General features: G+C 48.6%; 1 protein-coding gene across 1 annotated transcript in view; it reads right to left on the bottom strand.

The window, feature by feature from the left end:
- LOC308230018 (tetraspanin-15-like) overlaps nucleotides 1-20,477 on the bottom strand; it is a gene marked incomplete at both ends in the record, with an annotated part of 40,638 nt that extends 20,161 nt beyond the window's left edge. The window contains 3 exons of the mRNA XM_080634463.1: nucleotides 736-810; nucleotides 13,630-13,815; nucleotides 20,391-20,477. Coding sequence (XP_080490589.1) covers nucleotides 736-810; nucleotides 13,630-13,815; nucleotides 20,391-20,477 — 348 coding nt within the window. The remainder of the gene's footprint in view (nucleotides 1-735; nucleotides 811-13,629; nucleotides 13,816-20,390) is intronic.
- Between the last annotated feature and the right edge of the window lie 4,013 nt (nucleotides 20,478-24,490).

Raw genomic sequence — 24,490 nt, 5'->3', positions numbered from 1 at the left:
CAGTGTCCTTCCCTATTGCATCCTTTCAACTTTGAGGCCTGCCAAGCACTTCCCTTCCAATCCCAACCTGTCACTGGTGCTCACCAAGCACATCACTCCAAATCCCAAATTGCCTTTGGTGTTCCCTAAGCACATAATTCCCAACCCCAACTTGTCTTTGGGGCTAACCAAGCACATAATGCCCAACCTTGATGGGCTTGAAAGCATCTTTGTGCATAGGGGAATCAATTTTTAGAGCCCTAAAGGAGGTGTTTCAGGTGCTGTTCTCTTGCCTCGTGCATCCAGTGAGCCAGCAGAGATTGAGATTAGCTATTTAATAGCTTGATAGATTGCAGGGGTACGATTAAATTGAACATGGCAGGGTTCCTTCAGCAGAAGGCAGGCAGCCAGGAAGGACACACGTCGGAAGCATTCACCATCAGCTCTAACTCAAACTTGACCTTGCAAACGCAAGCCGACAGTTACCGTGCTTGAGGTGAGGAGCTTTAAGAGTGCCCAGAGAAGCTGTGGCTGCCCCATCCCTGGCAGTGTTCAAGGCCAGGTTGGACACAGGGGCTTGGAGCAAGCTGCTCTAGTGGAAGGTGTCCCTGCCCCTGGCAGGGGTTGGAGCTAGACGAGCTTTAAGGTCCTTTCCAACCCAAGCCAGGTTGGGATTCTATGGTTTTCCCCCCTGATGGCACATGGGGTTGCAGTTTGTCACCGTTCAGCACCCAAAGACCTGCTGACTGCACCCACCTTGTTTTCAAAGATGATTTCAATGAACAGCAGCAGCAGCTCCATGAGAAAGATTGCCAGAAGAACCCAGAAGAACTGAAAAGAGAAAGGGAAGGATTAGCCCTGCTCCAAGTCAGGCTGGGTCGTCTGTCAGTGGTTAACCACAACAAGGGAGACCTGGGAACCAAAAGCTGCTTCAAAACACTTAAAAACCAGATAAATTTCATTATAAGCTCCCCAGGGACCTGTAAATCTCTTCTAAAGATCTCAGTCCTAATCAGGGAAGGGAGGAAGAGAGGATTCGAAAAAGAAAAAGAAACCAAAAGCAATTCGAATGGCCAAGATCTGTACAGGCAAAATGGGTAAAATGGATGCAATGGAAGAAAACGTTATAGAATCATGGAATAGTTCAGGTATCTAACCTAACTCTATCTTCTGCCAGTTTAAAGCCATTCCCCTTGTCCTGTCCCTACAGGCCCTTGTCCCAAGCCCCTCTCCAGGTTTCCTGCAGCCCCTTTAGGCACAGGAGCTGCTCTAAGGTCTCCCGTTAAGGAGCCGTCGGAGTACGGGTAGTATTTCATGCCTCTGAGGATTGATTGTGGCAACATTCAGGCTGGAAATCAATGCCCTGATGATGTAAAGGACTTAAACTAGAAGGTCTGATGTTCTTGCAGCCCAAACCCACCAGTCTCCTAATGTGATAGGTCTCACATCCAACTTTGCAGAGGATGGAGAGCAAAGCTCTGCTCAGCTCGCACTTGTCTCCCCAAGTCCATCAGCAACTTTTGAGACTCGCCAGAGAAAAGAAGGTGGAAAGTTACCATGGAAACCTTAGGAAAAATCCTAAAGCAAGTTAAAAGAAATAATAAAGGGGGGAGGGAAAGGTAATTTATTACCAGGATATTCCATTTGGCCATTGGTTTATTCAAATACCCCATTGCCAAAAGCAGCACGGGTACCTGCATGCCCCTAAATTATTCTCCAAGCTTGGCAAAACCAAAGCACTGTTGCAGGAAAACACCACTTCATTCACCAAACCATCCGGGTTTTTAATTAACCACCCATCAAGGAGCCTTGTGATGTGTATTTGGTAAGAGCCAGCTCATGTGGTCCCACTGGAGGGGCACCACTTCACCACCAGCAAAATCAGCTCCTAAAGAAGCTAAATCAGCTTCTAACAGGCCAGGCATCGTTTAGGAATCCCATAATTAAGGACTATAATTAACCAAGCACCTGGTATCTTGTAGGAAGAGATGATACACAAAGTGCTGCACCGAGCTAAAGTGCTAGAAACAGGGGTTGCTTCAGGAAGAAGACCAAGGTGATATGGTTCATGGCTTTACCAAGCAGGACACGGCTGCATCTTGCAACAGTGCAGCAAAAAAGAGAAATTCAGGTTTGAAAATGTTTTTGTTCCTCGGCTTTAGTTAAAACCTCAAAAAATAAATAGGAGTGAGTCATAGAATCATGGAATAGTTTGGGTTGGAAGGGACCTTAAAGCTCGTCCAGCTCCAACCCCTGCCACAGGCAGGGACCCCTTCCACTGGAGCAGCTTGCTCCAAGCCCCTGTGTCCAACCTGGCCTTGAACACTGCCAGGGATGGGGCAGCCACAGCTTCTCTGGGCACCCTGGGCCAGCACCTCAGCACCCTCACAGGAAGAGCTTCTGCCTAAGAGCTCATCTCAGTCTCCCCTCTGGCAGGTTCAAGCCATTCCCCTTGTCCTGTCCCTACAGGCCCTTGTCCCAAGCCCCTCTCCAGGTTTCCTGCAGCCCCTTTAGGCACTGGAGCTGCTCTAAGGTCTCCCCTTCAGGAGCCTTCTCTTCTCCAAGCTGACCCAGCCCAGCTCTGTTGCCAAACTCCTCTGAAAGCACCAGCTCTTCCCAAAAATCAAGAACTTAACCCTTGGTGCAGGATGGTTTTCCTGCTCTTTCCAGAGCTTTGGCCATTGTTCACTGTGCACTGATTTTGTCCCTGACTATTTCCCTCTTGGTCTCCATTTCTGCCATACAGCCATACAAGCCAAGACATAAAAGGCAAGGTTTATGCAACACAACCCAGCCTGCTGTGTGCCTATCGAAATCAAGGCTAATCTTTAATATCCAGGTTTGGTATCTGAGTTATAAACAAACGTGGCCATGTTGGGCACAAGTCCACAGGGTGCTGTCTGTACCCAGCTATTAGGAAACTGATGCCTGAATGTAGCTTTCAAATGCTCCATCAGATGAGGGTCGCAGGTAGCAAAACCCACTGTTTTCCAAGAAATCCAGCCCAAGAAAGAGCTGAGCTCACAGTCTTTAGGAACAGCGGGAAAATGCAGCATTATTTGGGAACAAAGACACAGCAGATGCTGACTGCAGTCCATTGCAAGAGGGAAACCAGGAAGACACATAGGTGATGCCCAGCTCCCCCTGGACATCTGACAATCCATAACCCTCATGCCTTCAGAAAGCCCATGATTTCCCTCATAATTTATAGACGATTTGCAAGAAAAGCCATCACCACCTTGGCTCTCCAGCATAATCCTTGAAAACGGAGCAGTCCAAGCAAAACCAGTTCTTCTCCCCTCAAAATAGGGCTGAAAAGAGCATGAAGATCCTCACTGCTACATGGACATAGCAGGAAGTGGCCCTGGTTTTGCATCCATAAGGATCGCAGCAACTGTAATGCACATTTAGGAGCTGGCAAGATCAACAATCTTTCAACTAGTGCACTGCAGCCCTCGCTGTCTGCCAGACTAAATATATCAGCATTTTGTTCCTTAAAAAAGACTTCAGCACCAAAATCAAAGCAAAACTCCACATTAGGGAGCATTTAACCCCAGCTTGAGCTGCTGTAAGGTTCAAAACCACAAAGCAGTACACTGAGGAGCTGGTTTTTCCCCCACTTTCTGCCCAAATTCAGCCTTTACATGAAAGTGGTGACTTTTTGGACAGGCTTCATTGCTCACATAGAATCATAGAATAGTTAGGGTTGGAAAGGACCTTAAGATCATCCAGTTCCAACCCCCCTGCCATGGGCAGGGACACCTCACACTAAACCATGGCACCCAAGGCCTCATCCAACCTGGCCTTGAACACCGCCAAGGATGGAGCATTCACAACCTCCCTGGGCAACCCATTCCAGTGCCTCAGCACCCTCTCAGTAAAGAATTTCTTCCTTAGATCCAATCTAAACTTCCCCTGTTTCAGTTTGAACCCGTTACCCCTTGTCCTGTCACTACAGTCCCTGATGAAGAGTCCATCCCCAGCATCCTTGTAGGCCCCCTTCAGACACTGGAAGCTGCTCTGAGGTCTCCACGCAGCCTTCTCTTCTCCAGGCTGAACAGCCCCAACTTTCTCAGCCTGTCTCCATACAGGAGGTGCTCCACTCCCCTGATCATCCTTGTGGCCCTCCTCTGGCCTTGTTCCAACAGTTCCATGTCCTTTTGATGTTGAGGACACCAGAACTGCACACAATACTCCAAGTGAGGTCTCCCGAGAGCAGAGCAGAGGGGCAGGATCACCTCCTTCGACCTGCTGGTCACGCTCCTCTTGATGCAACCCAGGATACGGTTGCTTTCTGGGCTGTGAGCGCACACTGAAGCCGGCTCATGTTCATTTTCTCATCGACCAACACCCCCAAGTCCTTCTCTGCAGGGCTGCTCTGAATCTCTTCTCTGCCCAACCTGTAGCTGTGCCTGGGATTGCTCCGACCCAGGTGTAGGACCTTGCACTTGGCATGGTTAAACTTCATCAGGTTGGCATCAGCCCACCTCACAAGCGTGTCGAGGTCCCTCTGGATGGCATCCCTTCCCTCCGGCGTATCAACCGAACCACACAGCTTGGTGTCATCGGCAAACTTGCTGAGGGCGCACTCAATCCCACTGTCCATGTCACCGACAAAGATGTTGAACAAGACCGGTCCCAACACCAGTCCCTGAGGGACACCACTCGTTACCGGTCTCCAGCCGGACATCGAGCCATTGACCACAACTCTTTGTGTGCGGCCATCCAGCCAGTTCTTTATCTACCGAGTGGTCCACCCATCACATTGATGTCTCTCCAGTTTAGAGACAAGGATGTTGTGTGGGACAGTGTCAAATGCATCCCTGTAGAGGAGGGACCAGGAAGGTGCCAAAGGATCTCACCCATCACAAAACAAAGCCCAGCCTGAACAGGGAAACTCCCCAATAAAACCTTCACCTTGCTCAAGAAAGATGGATGAGGGAAAAGTTGCTCAATCCTCACTAAATTAAGACACGCCGCAGGCAGCTCCCTTTAAAGAGCTCATCAATCCCAAGGCTCACAATAAATTATGGGCTTCATTCCCTCAAATACCTTGACAAAAAGATTAATCACCCCCGTTGCCATGATCAGGCTGCTCCTTCCCTCCTCTAATAAGTCTCCAGAGCTGTTCTATTCATCATTTATCTCTGCTGAAGCCTGAATGAACTCAGAAGGAAAGCTCCCAGGGACCACGCTCAGGTTTCAAGAGGAATTCCTTGAGTTTGGGGAATAACCAGCAAGTTATTCCCCAGAATAGGGTTAGGGTTATTTTACACAAGCAATATGTAGCTTGCCTGGAGTGATCCCTTCCCATATGTCCTCTGTGTGTTTGGTTTTCTGCCACCTCCATACACCAGATAGTCAAGTTTCATCTCCCCGAAGCTTAAAACCTACCTGAAATACAGAGTTGGTCCAGAGTTAACACTGCCAACCATGGGTCTGGCTGCTATTGGGGTGCAAATCAACTGCAGCTTTATTTCCAGACCGTAGGCAGCGTGCATCCACCTGCAATTTCCAGCTCAAACACGTCCTCACGAGGCAGAAAGGATGAATGTGGGTCAGGGATGAGTTGCAGGCACCGAGGGATGAATAAACCACACATAGATTCATTCAGCAGCAGCCCAAGGAAGAAGCTTTGAGCCATGGATAAAGGCTGAGCATCACTCCTGAGCTCAGATGCACTTGAGACACCGATGGCCATGAATTCAGACATGCCCAGCCCAAGTGTGGCTCCAATGGGATTTTGGACGGTAGAGGGATGCTCTGTTTATCCTTCTGCCCTCTTGATGAACTTTGCATTCAAATAGCACAGGCAGATCATAAAAGCTGCCTAATTCAAGAAATCAAGTGGGGGGTTTGCTGAGAACAAGTTACTGGTTGTACTTAGAAGATGACTCTACAAGCCCCTTATAATGAGAGCCCATGGGAGCAAATGGAGGAGGAATAGAGGGGTTTGAACCCCTTTTGTGAAGGGTGGAGATAACTTTATCCTCATTCAAGGCCCTATAGTCACCATTAAACCCCTGTGAGAACAGATATTCATGCAAATAACCTCCCCAAAACTTCATTTCGACCCATTCTTAGAGATGCTTCTCCAGCAAAGGAGCTAAGTCAGCCCCACTGAAGCCAATACAAGGAAAGGCTTTGGACCTATTAATATAGAAGTGGTCATCAAGGAATGGAAAAGATGGATTTGGGGGTTGGAACTGGATGATCTTAAGGTCCTTTCCAACCCTAACTATTCTATGATTTCCCATTCCAAGAAGAAAAGAAACTTGTGCAACCTCATTTCTCTTCTTTTAAAGCCTGCATCCCCCTGGTTTTGCATGCACAGGACTTTACAGGATGGTGCTCCTGAGGTTTCACCCTATTTTGGGACATTCAGAGCAGGAACTGGTCGTTCCCTCTTGATAAATGGGAACAGAGAGAACATTCAGCTAATGCAGAGGCCTGTGATGAATCCCTCCCTCTACCTGTGAGGCCACCAAATCATCCCCTTACCAAGCTCCTGCCGCCGCCTCTGCTTTCCTTGGGATCATGGCTTGAGTTGAGCCCAGAAACACGAATCCGGTGGCATTTCTCCTGAGACTGAGACTTTGAGCACTGCTTTGAAAGAGCTGCTTCTTCCTAATGACACGTTAGAGCTTTCTCCCACACAGAGTGGCCCTTTCTAAGGGTTTACTTCTCTTCTGACAGACAGCTGCACGCAGCCCTTCCTCATGAAAGCCCAAATCACTGTTTATTCCCACATAGAAACAGCTTTCAGTGTTGCTTTGAAGGAAGGGGAGAAAAACACCCCAAGCTGTCAGCAATGGCTCCTACACAGATAAAACAAGGACAACAAAGCCCAGATGAAGCCACTTTTGCAGAGCATCTTCTGTTCTAGCAATACAGTAATAACCCTCTCTGCCCAGGACACTCTTATTCATATAAAGCATGCAACATGCCCCAGGAGCCCATGCACCCAGGCTGGGAGTCATTACCCCTATCTGGGTTTCATGCCTGCATTTGCCCAGCCTGGAGTCAAAATACACATTTCAGGAGCTAAATAACCAAAAAGCCTCATTTCAGTCCCAAAAGAGTCAGGACTCTTGCAAATAATCAAGTGGGACTCCCTGAGAGACCCCAGCTACCAGCCTTACCACCACTGAGCCCCACAGATACCTGCTCTGCCCCTTCAAAGACTGAATCTGCTCCCTACACCTAGCAGAAATGTTGGTTTTCCCCCTTTGGGGGCTTTTAAAGGCTGCAGCTGGGTCTATTTTTGGCTGCTGTTAACCCTTCCTTGGCTACAGCCCTGCGACCCTCTGCTCCTATCTCAAGCCTAGGATGGATGCTGCAGCTACAGCGTGCTCCTGTTCCCCAAAATCCAAAGAAAAAGAGGTTTTTATAGACAGGGGTGGATGTTGCCTCTCAGACTTCCCCCTCCATCCATTCCATGAGCAATGGCTCCTTTCAGATCTAATTTATTTCAGAGTTTGAGGGCCAAGCAATCAGATTTTCCCTCTGTCCAAAGATCTGTTCCTGCAGCTTCCTCCCAAACAGGGGAAATACTTCAACAGCACAATCAGTTCAGTCCTTGGCTGTGCTGAAAATCCTAACGCAGATTAAACCACTCGGATGCTATTAATATCATCTCAGACATTGCAAAACCCTCTCCTCAGCCTTATCCCAGTGCTCCCCAGCATCCCTTCATTTGCCATGGGTAGCATTGACTTTGAGGCATGCTGTGGACCCATCAGCAGTTCTCCTTTGGGAATAACAATGCAGCATGAGCTATAAGTTCTATTTCTTAACAATTCATATAAGAAGGTAGATAACTTGAGAGATGTCCTTAAATAATCCTGCTTGGAGAATTTTGGGGAAGGAGTTTGTGATGCCAGCCCTTTACTGGGCTTTCCAGATGCTGTGAAGCCCCATTAATTCACTATTATTGGTATTATTGGACTGGCTAATGTAGTGATGTAGGTCCAACCCCCTGCCACGGGCAGGGACACCTTCCACTAGAGCAGGTTGCTCCAAGCCCCATCCAACCTGGCCTTGAGCACTCCCTTCTGGTCTTGGAAATATGACTCTTTGCTGCAAATCCTAAAGGGATGGTTTCTTTTTGCTGGCCTGGTGACAAGCACACTCTGGGGTCCATAAAGGAGCTGGATACCCCCTGCAAACCCTCTGCTTTCATTCCAGCACCATGAAACCACGAGGAATTTACCCACGTCAAATATCCAAGTGGTTGAAATGCAAGTGATGCACCCCCTAAACAGTAACTCTTTACGCCTGTTTTACCCAATTCTTCCCAACTCAAGAGAGAAATAAGGGGAAAGTGCTACTTAGTGGTATTTTTACTTCCTCTGACTTAAAACTGAGTTTCAGTGGCTGCTGTAGGGTCATGAATTAGCCCTGGTGATGTGGCAGAGGGATGCTTCGTACGGCACTGCTGGAATAGAGGATTTCCAGGTTATTTTTTGCCCCTTTTCCTGCAAGATTGGAAAGAGCCCCAGCTGCTTGGAGCAGCTCAGACCTCCAAGTGCTCCTTCACACGTGCGTTGCTCTGATTGCTTTCATTCAGGCCCCCCCAAGCTTCAAATCACTGTAGGAGCTGACTCTCTTCGAGGGGGAATTTATCTTCCCAGGAGAAGGACAATTCTCCATCCACACAATAGCTCTGTGATTGCCAACCATTTCTCACTCCCCTCTTCAAACCTGATATATCTGCCGTTCTTTCAGCATTTCATCTCTCTATTTACACATGCAATCAGGGGCTGGAGAGGGAGGGGGAAAGGCACATTTCAAGCCCAGCTCAGGAAGTTGCATCGTGGGTCCACCTTAAGAGTGAAAATACCCCAATTGCAAAGAAAATGAGTGGTGAAGATGACGGCGGGTGCTGGGCTTTGATTTTCACATCCTGCTGTTGTTGGCATTTGGAAATAATGGTATAAATAGTAATACACCTTTTTCTATATATATTTATATAGATTTCTGTTGGGTTTTATGTGTGTGTATACATACAAAACACCATAAGCACTGTGGTAGCAGCCACAAACCGAGGGTCAGATCCTGCCTTGGGATGGCAAATTTTGGCAAACCCAAGGCAGGATCCCAAAAACCTTTGGCCTGCCTGGACCCTCATCTCTCTTCCATTCAGCAATAAAAGAAAACCAACTCTATTGAAACCGCCTCTGAAAATTCATGGTGTTCATGACTTTTCAGAAGCTGAACTATCCATGGGATGAACACACGGATTCCAAGCTCCCAGGTAGGAAATGCTGAGCAAGAGATGATACATTTCTGGTAAAAACAGTTCTTAAAAAGCCATGAAATGGAGAAAATTTGGGCATATTCAACTGCAAAACCCAATGGCCAGAGCAGCCTCTCCCACTGCATTCCCAGTTACGAGACCAACCCATCCCAGCTCCCCCCAGCCCTCTAATTGAGCAATAGAAACATTGATTTTTACAGTCTAGTTGCTAAGTCACCCCCAAAGCAAAGGGAAGCCATCTCCATCAGACAGCCTGCAGCTCTTCAAGCCTTGCAGACGTTAATGGTGATGGAAGAAACTTGATTTCCAAAGAGCAACTCTTCACCCACCTATTAAATCCAAGTGTTTGTAACATCGATTCCATACACCAGCAGCCAAAATCCCCAGGCTTCTAATAAAGACTTGCACGCAAGCAGTGGCTTTATTGAACTGATTTTGCTTGTGTTATTACAGATGTCACTAAAGACATGATAATCTGGCTTGCGCCAGGTAAGAGTCAGGTTATGTGTGACAGTGACAGTTGACTGGAGACAATAAGATTGATAAGGAAAAGATTAAAACCTTGCAGGGGATATTGGAATAATACATCAAGTAGTAAATTTAGGAGCTTTCCTGACTGTCTTGTCCAAGAGAAATGTTGGCAGATTTGTCTCCAGGGGGCTAAGGAACATAAAAATCCATCTCAGCAGTAAGAGACTGAGATGAATGAGGATTTAACAAGCACGTGCGCACCTCCACCCACAGCATTTCAGGTGGGAAAGGAGCAGGTTATTAATCTCAAGTGCTACCTGATGGATTTTCATAGGGCATTGAAGTATTTGCTCCTAAGGAGAGAGGAATTTCATGTCTGCTCTCCACATTAACAGGACATATTTTTAGATGAAGAGATAAGTCATTTTTCAAAGCCATTTGAAGTTTGGGGTGGTTTTGTGCTCATCATTAGCTTGGGTTCCCTGCAAAAGCATTTCAGCAGCTGCAGTGCATCTGCAGCTCCTAAGAGCTCAAAGGGATTCATGCACTGATTTTTGTTCAGCATCAGTATCTGTGTTTCCATGCTGCCTCATGATACAACCCCCAGGGTCTGTTCGAAGACTGGTTTTGGGGCTCACAGAATCAACTATGTTGATTCTAAAGGCAGAGCTCCCTCCCCTGTGGTCCAGATTCCCCCTGAGGGTGAACAGATTACAAACCCCACTAATCAATAATGGCTTTTCAAGAGTTTTCCCAGTAAAAACCAGCAGAAAACTGATGTGAAGCAAGTACAGATGAAAGCAAGCCCCAGTCTCCCACACCTCGAGAGGCTGCTGCATGAGGGAGATCATCCCACAGTAAACCCCCCACTGAATTCCTGGCACGAGCACCCACTTTTGGGTGATGGATAGAAATGCAAATGCATTTCATGGGCAATTCCAACATAAACACAGTGGGGAAACCCAGGCTTAGTCGCATAGTCTTGCCAAGATGACCTGAGTAGGTAAGAGCACAAGAAAGTATCAAGTAATTCAGCACCATAAAACCATGCCATGGTCTTTCCAACACATCCCGGTCTCACCAGGGAGCTGTTTTAAGGTACAAGGATAAAGCACTTTTGCTGGGATAAGCTACATCTCCACCAGGAAAACACTAATCCAAGGTTGCTCCTGTAAAGATCTCAATCCCTTTGAGTGGGCAAAGTCTGGGCTCTTATTGATGCTGTTTAAATACCTTTCTTTAGTCTGCCATGAGCTTGCAATGCTATTTTCTACAAGAAGAGGCAACATCACAAGTTTCGCCTCCATGGAGACCACAAACATCTCCCTTATTTGTGAGATATGTGCACAAAGAACACCCTTATTTATCTCATCATCAAGAGCATTTCCAAAATGCTTCACTCCTGTCACGCTCTCTCCTCATGCTGATGCCCATCAAGCTGAATATATCCATGGTGTTGCAGCTCCAAGACTGGGAATTAGACCAGATCCATTGTCAGAAATAGATCTCAGTTCAGTGGATCCATGGTTTAGTGGTGGACTTGGCAGTTCTGTGTTAATGCTTGGACTCAATGATCTGGAAGGCTCATTCCAACCTACACGATTCTATGATTCTATGAAATATCACTTCCTTTACCTGCTCCTGGAAAATAGGTATTAATGTAGTATTGGACCAACTGTGCTGCTCTGCATCCAACTAAAGGAAGCTGAGGAGCCTTGAGCAACCCCAAAACCCCACCACCCAGAAATGCAACACATTTTGATGCAAAACAAACATCACCTCTCATATCCTCGTCAAAAGGGATGCAAGTGTTACTGTGCTCGATGACTTGCTCGGCTATTGCTGTATTTATTCCACATGGCAGGCATGAAGCTGCTTATATCCACAGGGAGAAAAAGGCAACCCAAATGGGCAGGATTATTTCTTTTTCTCAGCTGTGCCCATTGCTTCAGTCGACAACCTGTGAAATACAGTTAAGGAGCTTGAGTTTCTGTCACCCTGCATCGCTCCAAGGAGGAGATTTCCTATCCTTTGATGTATCAGTTTTCTACTTCCAAATTGAGTCTGGGTTGTGGAAATAGAGGATTAACCACCATTCATGAGTATTAGCACAGGAAGAAAAAATATTATTGGGAATTTGAATTACTTATCCTGCTTTGGAATAAGCCTGGGGAGAATGAACACAATGTGGTATCGCTTTAAAAGCGGATGAATGGAAAAGAAGATGAAGTGCTCTCCACAAGCAACATAACATCAGCTTTGGCAGAAAGCTGTTTTCTAGGCTTAGATCATAAAGAAATACAGAGCTTTGCCAGTTGTTCTGATGCACAGGAAAGAGAACGTTGTATGTGAGAGGTATAACTGAGTCCTGGCAAATTCCCACTGTTACCATAGAGCATCCAAACAGGAAGAAGAGTCAGTTGATAGGGAATTAATAACAAATTAACTGTTAAGCAAGCAAGCTACCAGGGCTATCTGAACACCACAAGTATCACTTGGGACATGGTGTCCTTGGCCACTCACTTGGAGACTCCTCCAAACATCCAGGGTTGGGGGATATCTCCCAAACAGAGCAGAGGGCATCTGCAATAGAGATCCAATGGGAAAAAACTCAGTTTCTAAGAGCAATCTTGCAAGTCAGTACAAGAGTGTTTGATTTTAACAAACCAATCGACCCAAAGCAGTGGGAGATGAAGGTGTTACACAAGCCATTAGCAATGCCAGGAACACGCACACCAGCAGGAAGGCTCCATGGACCAGAATGGATTACTCATCCAAAAGCAACTTCCTCACCAAGGGAGCATTGGAAACAACCAAGCTGCCCACAGAGCTGTCATGGAGCTGATCAGTGGATGCTGGCCCTGATGAGGGTAATGGAAGAGCTTTGCCCTCATCTAAATAGAGGGAATTCAGCTTATAAAAGGAGCATGAGCAGCAGCTCAGGGAGGGGATCCTGCCCCTCTGCTGTGCTCTGGGGAGAGCCCCCCTGCAGTCCTGATCCAGCTCTGGGGCAACAGCACAAGAGGGACATGGAGCTGCTGGAACGAAGCCAGAGGAGGCAATGGAGATGCTGCGAGGGCTGGAGCAGCTCTGCTCTGGAGCCAGGCTGAGAGAGCTGGGCTGGGGCAGCCTGGACAAGAGAAGGCTCCTGAAGGGGAGACCTTAGAGCAGCTCCAGTGCCTAAAGGGGCTGCAGGAAACCTGGAGAGGGGCTTTGGACAAGGGCCTGTAGGGACAGGCCAAGGGGAACGGCTTGAACCTGCCCGAGGGGAGACTGAGATGAGCTCTTAGGCAGAAGCTCTTCCCTGTGAGGGTGCTGAGGCGCTGGCACAGGGTGCCCAGAGAAGCTGTGGCTGCCCCATCCCTGGCAGTGTTCAAGGCCAGGTTGGACACAGGGGCTTGGAGCAAGCTGCTCCAGTGGAAGGTGTCCCTGCGCGTGGCAGGGGTTGGAACTGGATGAGCTTTAAGGTCCCTTCCAGGCCATACCAGTCTGGGAATCCATGATTAAACGCTCCTGCTCCTTGGTGGAAGCAGAGACGTTGCTCCTGAGCAAGGGCAGGCAATGAGGACGGGTGGTTGGATGCTCAACACACGACAAACCCCCTGGAAAGCAGGTTAGGAGTGAACAGCTTTGCCCTCGTGTGCTGGATCACTTCCAGTTTGGACTTCAGCGGTAACTTTTGCCTCTGCTACAACCTTCCTTGCACAAGGAAACAAAGCTATTTCCTATGGTCATTATCACAGCTAAAATAAACTTAATGCTGGAGACCTTGCTCCACCAGAGATGAGATCTCAGCCCCAGAAATAACTCTCTTGTTACCCCAGGAGGAAGGCAGCAGCACTTCCAGCAGATGTTGGGAGGCATTCAGCCATGGATAACAGGAAAACGAGGCTTCACTGAGAGTGTGGCAATGGCCTTACCGTCTTGAGCAGCGTCCGGTTGTCCCTGAGGCTCCCCACCATGCCAACGAAGGAGACCCCGAACATGGTGAAGCCCAGCAGCAGGAGGATGATGGCTGGAGCCAGGAAGATCCCTTCCAAGGTCTTGTGCTTTTGCCTCTCCACTTCAGCGTAAATCCCCACGCACAGGATCGTGAGGCCAAGGATCTGCAAGGGAAGCACAGGATGGAATTCAGATTCCAGCGAGGAAAAACTGAGGCTTCAAGGGAGACACAGAGGTGGAAGTTGTTCCAGACAGCCAAGGAAAACCCACTTACCTCCGGGACATTTAGCATCCAATCCCAAATGGTGCTGTCAGCACTCGGAACATCCCCTTTGCTCAGGGATGCTCTTCCTCTGGCTGAGAAGGGGATGTATAATTGCAGTGTGATCAATATGGCTTTAAGCTTTAAGCCAGGCTTTGCTTGGTTTTTCCTCTCCCTTCTCTGCTTGTACCTTTATGGTCTGTCTGAATGCTTCACTTGGCCCTTTGATGGACCAACACTGATTGACACCAACACTCCACCCTCCCAAACTCCACCCTTAGGCAGAACCATCCCCAGAAGGACTCATTTCACTCCTGGCTTGAGCACTGAATTGCACCCAAACCCTCTCACCCTCTCTTCACACGCCAGCACCAACAATTAGACATGAAGCTCACAGCACAGTTAAGAAGATCTTTTGATCCCTGGATGAAAAGTGCCATAAAGAAAAACAACGGATTATTTAGGACACCGTTCCTCCCCTCTCTCCCCCTTCAATGAAACAGCTCTGATTGAAAAAGAGCCTAATGATGCTGGGATAAAGCAGGCTCCAAAAAGGGCTGTTTGCAACCCTTCAGCTCATTCCACATCAAAGCCAGCGCCGGTGCCCCAAGCGCTTCGTGCTGTCAGGAGCTGTTCCCATTGAAGCGCTTCGAGGCGAGCTGCTCCTCAGCCAGCACGGAGCTGACACCTGAAAAGGTCAGCAAGGAAACGGAGGAGGATCCGGAGCCATTCCTCTGCTGCTTTTTGCACCATCCCCATCCCAAATCACCTCCTGGGAGAAAGCCCCCAGCCACAGACCCCCGAGATCAAAAACTGCATCTCCAGAGAGAACAAAAAACCTCTTTTCACTCCTTTTCCTTTCACCTTTCCAAGAGGCTTCTCTGCTCCTAATGAGCTCACTCACACTCTTCGGGCTAATTCATGCCAACAACCCAATCCTTCGTTTTTATGCACAGTCTTTGCTTTATTGAGGGGTTGATATTTTTCTTCTCTAATCCACTTGGACACCAGTTCTGGTGTGTTTGTGGAGCTAGTTCCTGTCTATCAATCACTGTCAGCTTCCAGGCTCCATCTCATCTATAAAGGCACTGAAATCTTTCAGAAAGTGAAATGCAGACTTGTGGTATTTCACAGCCACTTTAGTTATTTGAAGGCTTATTTCTGATCATAGGCTTTTAATCACAGCTTCATCTTTAGACTCTATTTTAAGCATCAGGTTGGTGCATTGGGATTGGGGTTGATTTAATGTTTATCCCTTATACGGTGTCCCAGGAAATATATTTGGCTTGGAAGGCAGGGGGTAGACATTAAGGCACACCATGGGTACCCTGCTAATCCCACATGCCAATCAGAACCACTTTCGCTGTTTTAATTAATCCATCTGTGATGAGGGTAAGGGAAGAGATCATAGCAAGTGCACAGAGCAGACTCAGAGGGGGTACCATTGCTGGATGCTCTGAGGCTGAGGAAGCAGCGTGCATGGGACGGACTTCACTGGTTGGCAAGAGAAAGAAACTGAGGAAGGTTTTAAGGATGGACACAGGTTGCTTAAAAAATAGCTTTTCCAGGGTGGAAAGTACCTTTGGAAAGCTTAAAGCACGTGGCATGCATAAAGCTGCTGCAGAGTGGTGCTGGTTCTTCCTCCCAGCATCGCCGTGGCCATCCCCTTTGGCAGGATAAACCCTGACCTGCTATGCTGAACGCCCCTCTTTTTTGGAGGAGAGCATGCACTGCTTATTTGCCGTGCAAATGCAATGGGGAAATGCACCCTGTGAGGGTGCTGAGGCGTTGGCACAGGGTGCCCAGAGAAGCTGTGGCTGCCCCATCCCTGGCAGTGCTCAAGGCCAGGTTGGACACAGGGGCTTGGAGCAAGCTGCTCCAGTGGAAGGGGTCCCTGCCCGTGGCTTATGGTCCCTTCCAACACAAACCATTCCACGGTTCTATGAATATCTCGGCTCTCTTTTTGCTTAGGTTCTAGTTCAAAAGGTCATCCATCCCCTTTGCTAAGGATTAGTGCTGCAGGCTGGACCCCAGCCCATCTCCAAGCCCCGCCAGCTAAAAAGCACCCTCCAATTAAAATAAAACCCAACAGTTGCTTCTGCTCAACGCACAAGAAAGCAACACACACCAAGAGGAAGGGAACGCATATCCTGGCACATCTCCCAGCAAAGGCAGATTGCAAAGGAAGGCTCGCTGTAGTATAACAAGGTTTGGAAGAGCGAGCAAGGAGCGATGCTGTTGCAGGATAAGTGGCAGAGGGATTTGGATGGAAAATAGCTGGGGAGAAAGGGCAGCATTCACTGGAAAGCAACATTGCTGTGGAAAAAATAATGGATTTGGAGCAAAGCAGTGACGTCAAAGCCTGTAAAAAACTGCAAGGGGAATAATGATGTATTTCACCAAAACCTGCTCATCCCATTACCCCTTGGCCGGAGATGAGCATCAGAAGCAGCAGGAGAAGTTTGCATCACCCCTTGCGTAGCCTGGCTGCCCTGGTTTCCATCACTGGGGTTCTCTGGGGGTTGGTTTTGCTGTGCAAATTCAATCAACGCGGATATTCTTGATTCCTGGCATCACAACCCTTTCCTACCACCCACACTCGATGACATGGGAAGGCACATAATGAAGTTTGCTGGTAAATCCTCTGTAGTTACATATTAATTGCCTGGTGATCACCTCAATAAAGTGCAAACACCAGGATAGGCAGCAGCAATTACAACTGCTCTGCAATGCAGCTCAGGGAACAAGCAAACCTCCACTTACCCTCCAACAAGAAGCTGATCACCCCGTTTCTTCCTCATAACAACCACACCATCACCACAGGGAAAGCCAAGGGGGTGGCTGCAGCTCCACCAGCCCTCATGATAAAGACATCCTGCATCAATTCTCCTCTTCTAAACTGGGAAGAAATCACCTTCGGTTTAAATTTCAGCCCTGCTTGAAGTTATTGGTGCTTGGAGCTTGTAGGAGATGAGCGGGCAGGCGATGGAGGAGAGCAAGGCTTTTTGTGCAGCTCCAACTCCAATTTAATGGGATAACGGAGATGCTGCTTTTCCTCTCCATGTATTTCTTCATCTAATGGCAAGGAAAGAGGTGGGGTGGCAAGTTAGGGACATGGGAAAGAGAAGAGTTAAAGGTGGAAACCCCTGTCCCGCTGATTGTAGAGTCATTTAGAGATCTGGAGGTCAAGAAGTGAGGATGAAAGGCAATTAATGAATAGGAAATTATAGAATACACAGCTCAGGGTTGCTGATAGGGTTGGGGGGGGGTGTCCAAATGGATGGCTTGAGCTTGAAGAGAGCTTTGCTTTCCCAACTTCAAGCCATGGGCTTGTGCTTGTGATTGCTTCTGATCCTTGCATTGACTTGACTTTGGCACAGGGGCAGCTCCCCACACTCCCAAGAGACCTGCATAGTCTTCCCAGTGCTAACAAACGACATGCACAGTCCTACCCTGACTTAAAACCCCACTGCACACCTAAGAGATGCCACATTCCCCTTCTCCAAGGCCCAGAAAGACCCAAGTAACAGGAGTTACTCTGTGCCAACAAGTACCATGAACCCAAGGGGACGTTAACACCACTTTGAATGGAGTTCAATGGATGAGTCAAGGCCACGCTAACACCAGGCAGATTTCTCCTTACTTGGGAACACCAAAGAGTCACGATGACGGTGGCTTCAAACCCACGCAGACCCCATCAGCCAAATGTTGTTGAGTCAGAGCTCAGCGGTCCAGGGAGGAGCATGGGGAATGGGGCATTGTTTTATCCTCCATCCAAGATGACCAGAGGTGTAAAACCAAGGGGAAAACTCTTGTTTTCCAAATCCTAGCTCACAGGAGAATCCTTCTTCCCAGATTTTGAAGACCAAATGGGCAGACAGGGCTCTCCTGCTCCTTCTCAGGAGGTTTGATTGTAACGTACAGGTGAGAAGTCACGATACAGGAAAGTGCTGGATGCTTTTAGTCATTGAAAGATAGAATCATGGGATTAATAATACAGTGATTAAGTACATCATAGAATGCTTAACTGCTGATGGTATGTAGGAATGTGAAAAATATGCTTTTATAAGGGTCAATTAAACCAGCAGTTCTCAATTTTATCAGAGAAGTAAGACAAGGAAAGAGGCAGCTCTTCAAATCTATGCCCCACTGAATCCTTGACAATGAGGATTAAATCTACCTGTATAAAACCAGCTGCTCCAACCTGTGATGCTCAAACATCTCTGCCCTTTGTTCTGTGTTTGGTTTAAAGCCACTCTCTGGCTTATCCCACCTATAAATCAATGCTTTCTCTACAGGAAAGCACTGGAAAAGATCTAGCAGCACTAGATCCAGTTTTCTGCAGGCTGGGACAACACTAAGCTATAAACCAGTGATGCATCTCACCTCGAACCTCCTCAGTCCTTCCTGGTGAACCAACTCAAGTCTTGTTCCACTGAATCTTTACTTGGGAAGGGTTAAAAGCCTTCATGCAACAAGTGAGAAGCTCCCACACCATCATTTCCTATTGAACGCATTTGGCCAGAGGGAAGCCCAGCCCTGGTCACATCTGGTTTACAGGGCTCTGAAGGGTTAAATTAACACGGCAACATGTGCAAATGAGGCCAGAAGTAGGTCATGCGGCTGAAAAGCTCACAGGAGCTGAGCAATCATAGAATCCCAGTCTTGTTTGCGTTGGAAGGGAGCTTAAAGCTCATCCAGCTCCAACCCCTGCCACGGGCAGGGACCCCTTCCACTAGAGCAGCTTGCTCCAAGCCCCTGTGTCCAACCTGGCCTTGAACACTGCCAGGGATGGGGCAGCCACAGCTTCTCTGGGCACCCTGTGCCAGCGCCTCAGCACCCTCACAGGTGCCTTATCTCCAACCTGAAGTTCCCCTGTATCCGCATGGATTCAATGCGACAGTGTCCTCATGCAAGGATCATCCCAGGCTGGATCAGAGTGATTCAGAATGGGGTTTTTGCAGCTGTTTCTCAGTCACCGAGGAATTGAGTCTCTTCTGCTGGTGGAGTCTCCAGAATGTCCCACTGAGCCCCCAAAAATATCCCAGGCATTAATAAGCATCTGACATCAAGATTGTCCCATCGATCATCTACATTTGCAAAGTGCAGCCCCAACCTGGGTTCAGATGAAAAGGGAAAAGACAACCTTCCATCGACTCCCCATCCCTTAAAGGTCTCTGGGGAAACCTCTACCTGAGCAAAACTCAGCTCTTTAGAGAATCCAAACCCACATTCACAGGATTCATCTTGCCAGCACAAATATTGCACTGTCTGTAGCCCAAAACTCAAACCACAGCCACAAGTGGGTTAAAGAATCTGGGTGGTTTTAGTGTCACTGGGTGCAGTGGGAGGCACAGGAGGGTTCTGGCCAACCAATGGGAGATGCTTGAATCTCCTCTCCCATTGGAAACCTTCCTACTCAGCAGGTATGAAGAAATTAGTAGATATTCTACAAAGAACACATTATTATTATTATTATTCCTTATTCCTTCTTCTAATTATTCCTTATTCTTCTTCATGCCCTGCAATGGGCACAAGCCATTTGGTGCAGGGACACAGCGGCTTCACCATCTCCAGCCAACAATGTGAGCGCTGCCCTCCCAACTGAGCTCATTCATTAAGAAGAAACTAATTAATAGGGAAATAAAAAGCCTTTTCCAAGCGCTTCTGACCCTGTTTAATGCTCACAGCCTACCTGGGAAGCCACGTAGGTATTTCTGCAGTGACACCTATACAATGAGGTGCACATTCCACTCTACACACCCAAGCAGGCAGCCATGCAGGGACAATGAGGATTAGTTAAACCTCAGCAGGAAATATCAGTAAATATGGGCTGGGTTGTGTAAGTGAACTCCAGGAAGATGCTGCCTCCATCTCTCATGCATTCACTGAGGATGCGCATGGGGGATTTACTGTGCTCCTCTCCCCTTTCTGACATGTGCTCACGCCTCCCAGTTGCCAGAGAAGCTTGGCCCCCAAGGGAGCTCAATGGTTCAATACTGCTTAAAAACAAGTTTTAGTCTGACCTCTTAATATCACCAACCTGGCCAAAACACACCCCGCTCCATGCCTACATCCATGCCTTGTCCCTGTTGAACAAGGTAAAGGAAAAGGCTGCGTGGGGCAGGGGGGATCCAGCTGGCAACACCACCCGATGGGTTCTTGTGTGATAAAACCATTAAATTTCCTTGTTTCTGCTCCAAATGCAACTCGCTGCCACAAGAGATTTGCAAGAGAGGTGCTAGGGAAGGGTAGTCCCAAGGAGGTGATCTTAAATCCACCAAACCCCTTTGTTTCACCCCAAATTCCCATTCTGGACTCAGCTAGCGCCAAGCACAAGTGACTTCACAGCACCAGGTTTTACCCCAAGGATCTGGCACCTTGAAAGGGGAAACATGGATGCTGAAAAGTAAAATCCCAGCTACACGGCGGGAGGGGAAACACCAGGAAGGACACAAAAGCAACCGGAGCACCTACCGAGAAGAGGGTGGCATAGGTGGACAGGGCAAATTTGATGCTGTAGTAATAGAGGAGGGGATTCCGGCACTCGGTGGCTGGAGCCATCCCTTCGGCTCCAGCTGGAGGGGTTCGGCTCGCTGCCCGCCGGCCCCTGCCTGCTCCAGCCAGCTCGTACTCATGCACACAGCAAGCCTTGAACTTGGGCTGCTGCTCCAACTTCCGCCTGGCAGGAGCAGAGAGCAATCAGTGGGAAGGCAGCAGCGGCACGAGCGGCCGCGTTAACCCTTTACTGAGGTTGCTGCTCGGTTCTGCTGCCGAGAGCACAGCAAAGCTCTATTGAATCACACAGAATCACAGCTGGAAGGGAGCTTAAAGCTCATCCAGTTCCAGCCCCTCGCGACGGGCAGGGACACCTTTCACTGGAGCAGGTTGAAGTAGCTTTACTCCAATAATTACTCCCACAGTTGGTGTATAATTTGATTCTCTAGTAAGTTTTTAACAGCAAATGTATTGCAGTCGGGGCTGAAAGAGCCCGTTGCAATCCTGCAGCAGGAAGGGGGGAAGTGGCAGCCCAAAATCCAGCCCGAACAAGGATAGATGCCCCCCCAGGCAGTCGCTCGGAAGCCAGCCATGTCCAGATGTACCTGTTGTATCTTGCTACTGCGTGTAACACCTCCCTTTCACACCACCTTGAGCTGCCCAGCCCTTGTGTGAGTATGAAGAAGGAAAGACAAACGATTACACCCAGGCTCAGTGTGGTTTAATGCTTGGAAGAAAAGGTGTGGGGAGCAAGAAACAAGCTCCAGGAGACTGCATGGCTCCTGGAAGCAGTTGTATGGCTCTACAACCATAGCACTTGAGAGTGTAGAACTGATGTTTAACTAAGAGCAAAGAGAGGAGGCTGGAAAAGCTGCATCTGCAGATGGTCTCTGAGGATGCAAAGGAGCACTCTTTGTATCTACAGCTTGACTCATTGTGGGTCAGAGATGGGAAGAAGAATCTGTAATCATCTGCAATGCAGCTTGTGGCCTGGGAAGTGGTTCAAACCCTCCTGGGAGGAAGATGCTGCTTCTCTTTGGGGAAGCCAAATGGAGAATTTCAAGCAGGGTTTGAAGAAATAACAGTGACTCAGGGCTGCACCAAAGATGCAGGAGCTGCGTTTAACCCAACTTATAGCACATGTAGCTGAAGAGTATATGGGCTGCAAAGGTAACAGCAAAAATCTCATCTCAGTCTCCCCTCTGGCAGGTTCAAGCCATTCCCCTTGGCCTGTCCCTACAGGCCCTTGTCCCAAGCCCCTCTCCAGGTTTCCTGAAGCCCCTTTAGGCACTGGAGCTGCTCTAAGGTCTCCCCTTCAGGAGCCTTCTCTTCTCCAGGCTGCCCCAGCCCAGCTCTCTCAGCCTGGCTCCAGAGCAGAGCTGCTCCAGCCCTCGCAGCATCTCCATTGCCTCCTCTGGCCTCTCTCCAACAGCTCCACAGTGTTACCAACCTTTGCTTGGAATAAGAACCCCCAGCAGCCAGCACTGAACAAAAGACGTGTGGGGAGATGTGATTTCCTTCCTTCACCCTTCCTGTGCTGTGGAAGGGTGCCTCAGCCAGGAGAACAGTCAATTAAAAGAACTATGCCCACTTGCCCCTGTGATTGTCTGCGGTTCTGACCTCTGGCAGGTTTGACACTGCCTGGCACAGGAGACTCAGGGCTTGTTTTCAACTCGTTGCACAGAGAAATCACAGCACTTGGTGAGTAACCTGCTGTGCGTTCCCCTATTGATAGGATCTTTGCTGCACTCTAATTCAGAACTCAACTTACTGTGCAAAAGAGCAAGGGAAAAAGACTATTCCCCTCACAACCAGGCAGTGACACAGCTTGCAGACGTCCAAAGCAGCAGATTTAAACCTCACTTAAAACCATCAGGTCCATAAATAATGCCTACAATTTCCATGTTAATTTGAAGCCGTATTTCACCATTCAGCTCATTGGAGGTTTGAACAGCAATTTCAGGCTCTCTGCCCTTCTCCACTGAGTCACAGGCAAACCCCAGCCCTCTGACAGCGTAAATCAGGGCAGAACACTGGGAGCACATCACATCACAGACTCTTCCCCAGCCCCATTTCCCCATCAGCTCGTAATTAACGCCCGATATTCTGCTTGCGGTTAATTACGCCACACAACTCACTCCTATAAATAGTTGTGCCTGCAGGGATGGGAATAGGAATAAAACCCTCCAGGTACCTCTATACAACACCATCAGTACACTCCTAAAGGAAAGGTGCCTTGCCAAAGTGCTGCCAGTCGGAACTCAGGACAGGAGCATTGCAGGTGTGCATCAGTCCCACACGTGAATCAGGGATGTCTTATTCTCCTTAAAATTCATGGAATCCCGGAATGGTTTGTGTTGGAAGGGACCTTAAAGCTCCTCCAGCTCCAACCCCTGCCACGGGCAGGGACACCTTCCACTAGAGCAGCTTGCTCCAAGCCCCTGTGTCCAACCTGGCCTTGAACACTGCCAGGGATGGGGCAGCCACAGCTTCTCTGGGCACCCTGGGCCAGCGCCTCAGCACCCTCACAGGGAAGAGCTTCTTCCCTGAGGGAGCTTAGATGCCTTCATTCAAACAAAAGCACATGGGCAAAAGCAGTGGCAAGTCCCTCTCCAACTCCCACCCTCACGTGCACCAGCAGGAATTCGGCATTTTCCCTTCACCAGGTACCCAGAAATCTTTACATTAACTGGTTTTCTCCAAGTGAGTAACATTTTATACTGTGCATCTCTTTCTGCAAAGGAGATCATGAAGAACGAGTGCTCTTCCTGCAGCACAAATGCATATGGACACTTTCTGCTTCCCTCTCTAGAGATGCACTCAGAGTTAAATAGCCAGGACCTGAAAGCATCCTTTTACTCATACTAATGTATAATGGCTGGATAATGCACAACCTAGCTGGACACAAGGGAGAGGCAGGAGTAGCTCTTAAAGCTTAACATAGAGTGGAATAAATCCTGCATTTAAACAGGACTACAAAGCTTTGCTCGATTTACTATTGCTGCAGCACGATGCTGTCAGGGGTTGGAGGGAGCAGGAAGGGTGATGGGAACAGATTGGGTTTATTCCTGAATATGTTCCCTCTCTGGCAATGCTGCTGGAGCTGGGGAAGGTCAGAGGGTGACTTTGCACATGGGGAAGGAGTAAACCCTTATTTAGGGGTTTTAATCATTAACATGACATCGTTTCTGGCAGCATCAGGCCCAGGCAATCATTAACCACTGGAAGAAATGACTCAGCTGGTGTTTAGCGCTCAGGACCAGCAGTGACTGTTCAAACCATCACCCAGCAGCCAAACTCTGGGGGCTTGAGGCCATTTGAGGAGGTGATGCTGCTGCTGGGGGGAGGTTTTCCATTGCAGGATGCACAGAGGATTCCCTTCCCACCCCACAAACCACACCAGGCTTTAAAGGCAGAAAGTTTCCTATAACAATCCACTAAAACCAAACCCTGAGGCTGCAGGAGAACACTCTAAACCCTCAGAGGGACCAAGCTGTGCTGCTAATGTGCCCATGGCGGTGCTTCAGTCTGCTCTGCATGCAGCCAGCATACCAAGTGCCCACAATAAAGATGCTGTTTCTTCCCCCCAAGCAGGGCACCCAGCATATTAATTACAAATCACTGGCACAGAGAGCCCAGCAAGGCCAGGAACCCGACTGCCACCCAGCTGAGCCAGCTTTAGCGTAGCACATGAAATTGTGCCATGAGGATGGAGAGGACCTTAAGAGAAAGCTCCCTAAGGGGAGACCTTAGAGCAGCTCCAGTGCCTAAAGGGGCTGCAGGAAACCTGGAGAGGGGCTTGGGACAAGGGCCTGTAGGGACAGGCCAAGGAGAATGGCTTTAACCTGCCAGAGGGGAGACTGAGATGAGCTCTTAGGCAGAAGCTCTTCCCTGTGAGGGTGCTGAGGCGCTGGCCCAGGGTGCCCAGAGAAGCTGTGGCTGCCCCATCCCTGGCAGTGTTCAAGGCCAGGTTGGACACAGGGGCTTGGAGCAAGCTGCTCCAGTGGAAGGGGTCCCTGTCCGTGGCAGGGGTTGGAGCTGGAGGAGCTTTAAGGTCCCTTAAACCCAAACTAGGCTGG

Source organism: Psittacula echo, assembly GCF_963264785.1.
Source record: "Psittacula echo genome assembly, chromosome: 25".
NCBI classification, from domain to species: Eukaryota; Metazoa; Chordata; class Aves; order Psittaciformes; family Psittacidae; genus Psittacula; species Psittacula echo.
Note: the sequence above shows the minus strand (reverse complement) of the source record. Positions and strands in the feature narration are given on the sequence as shown.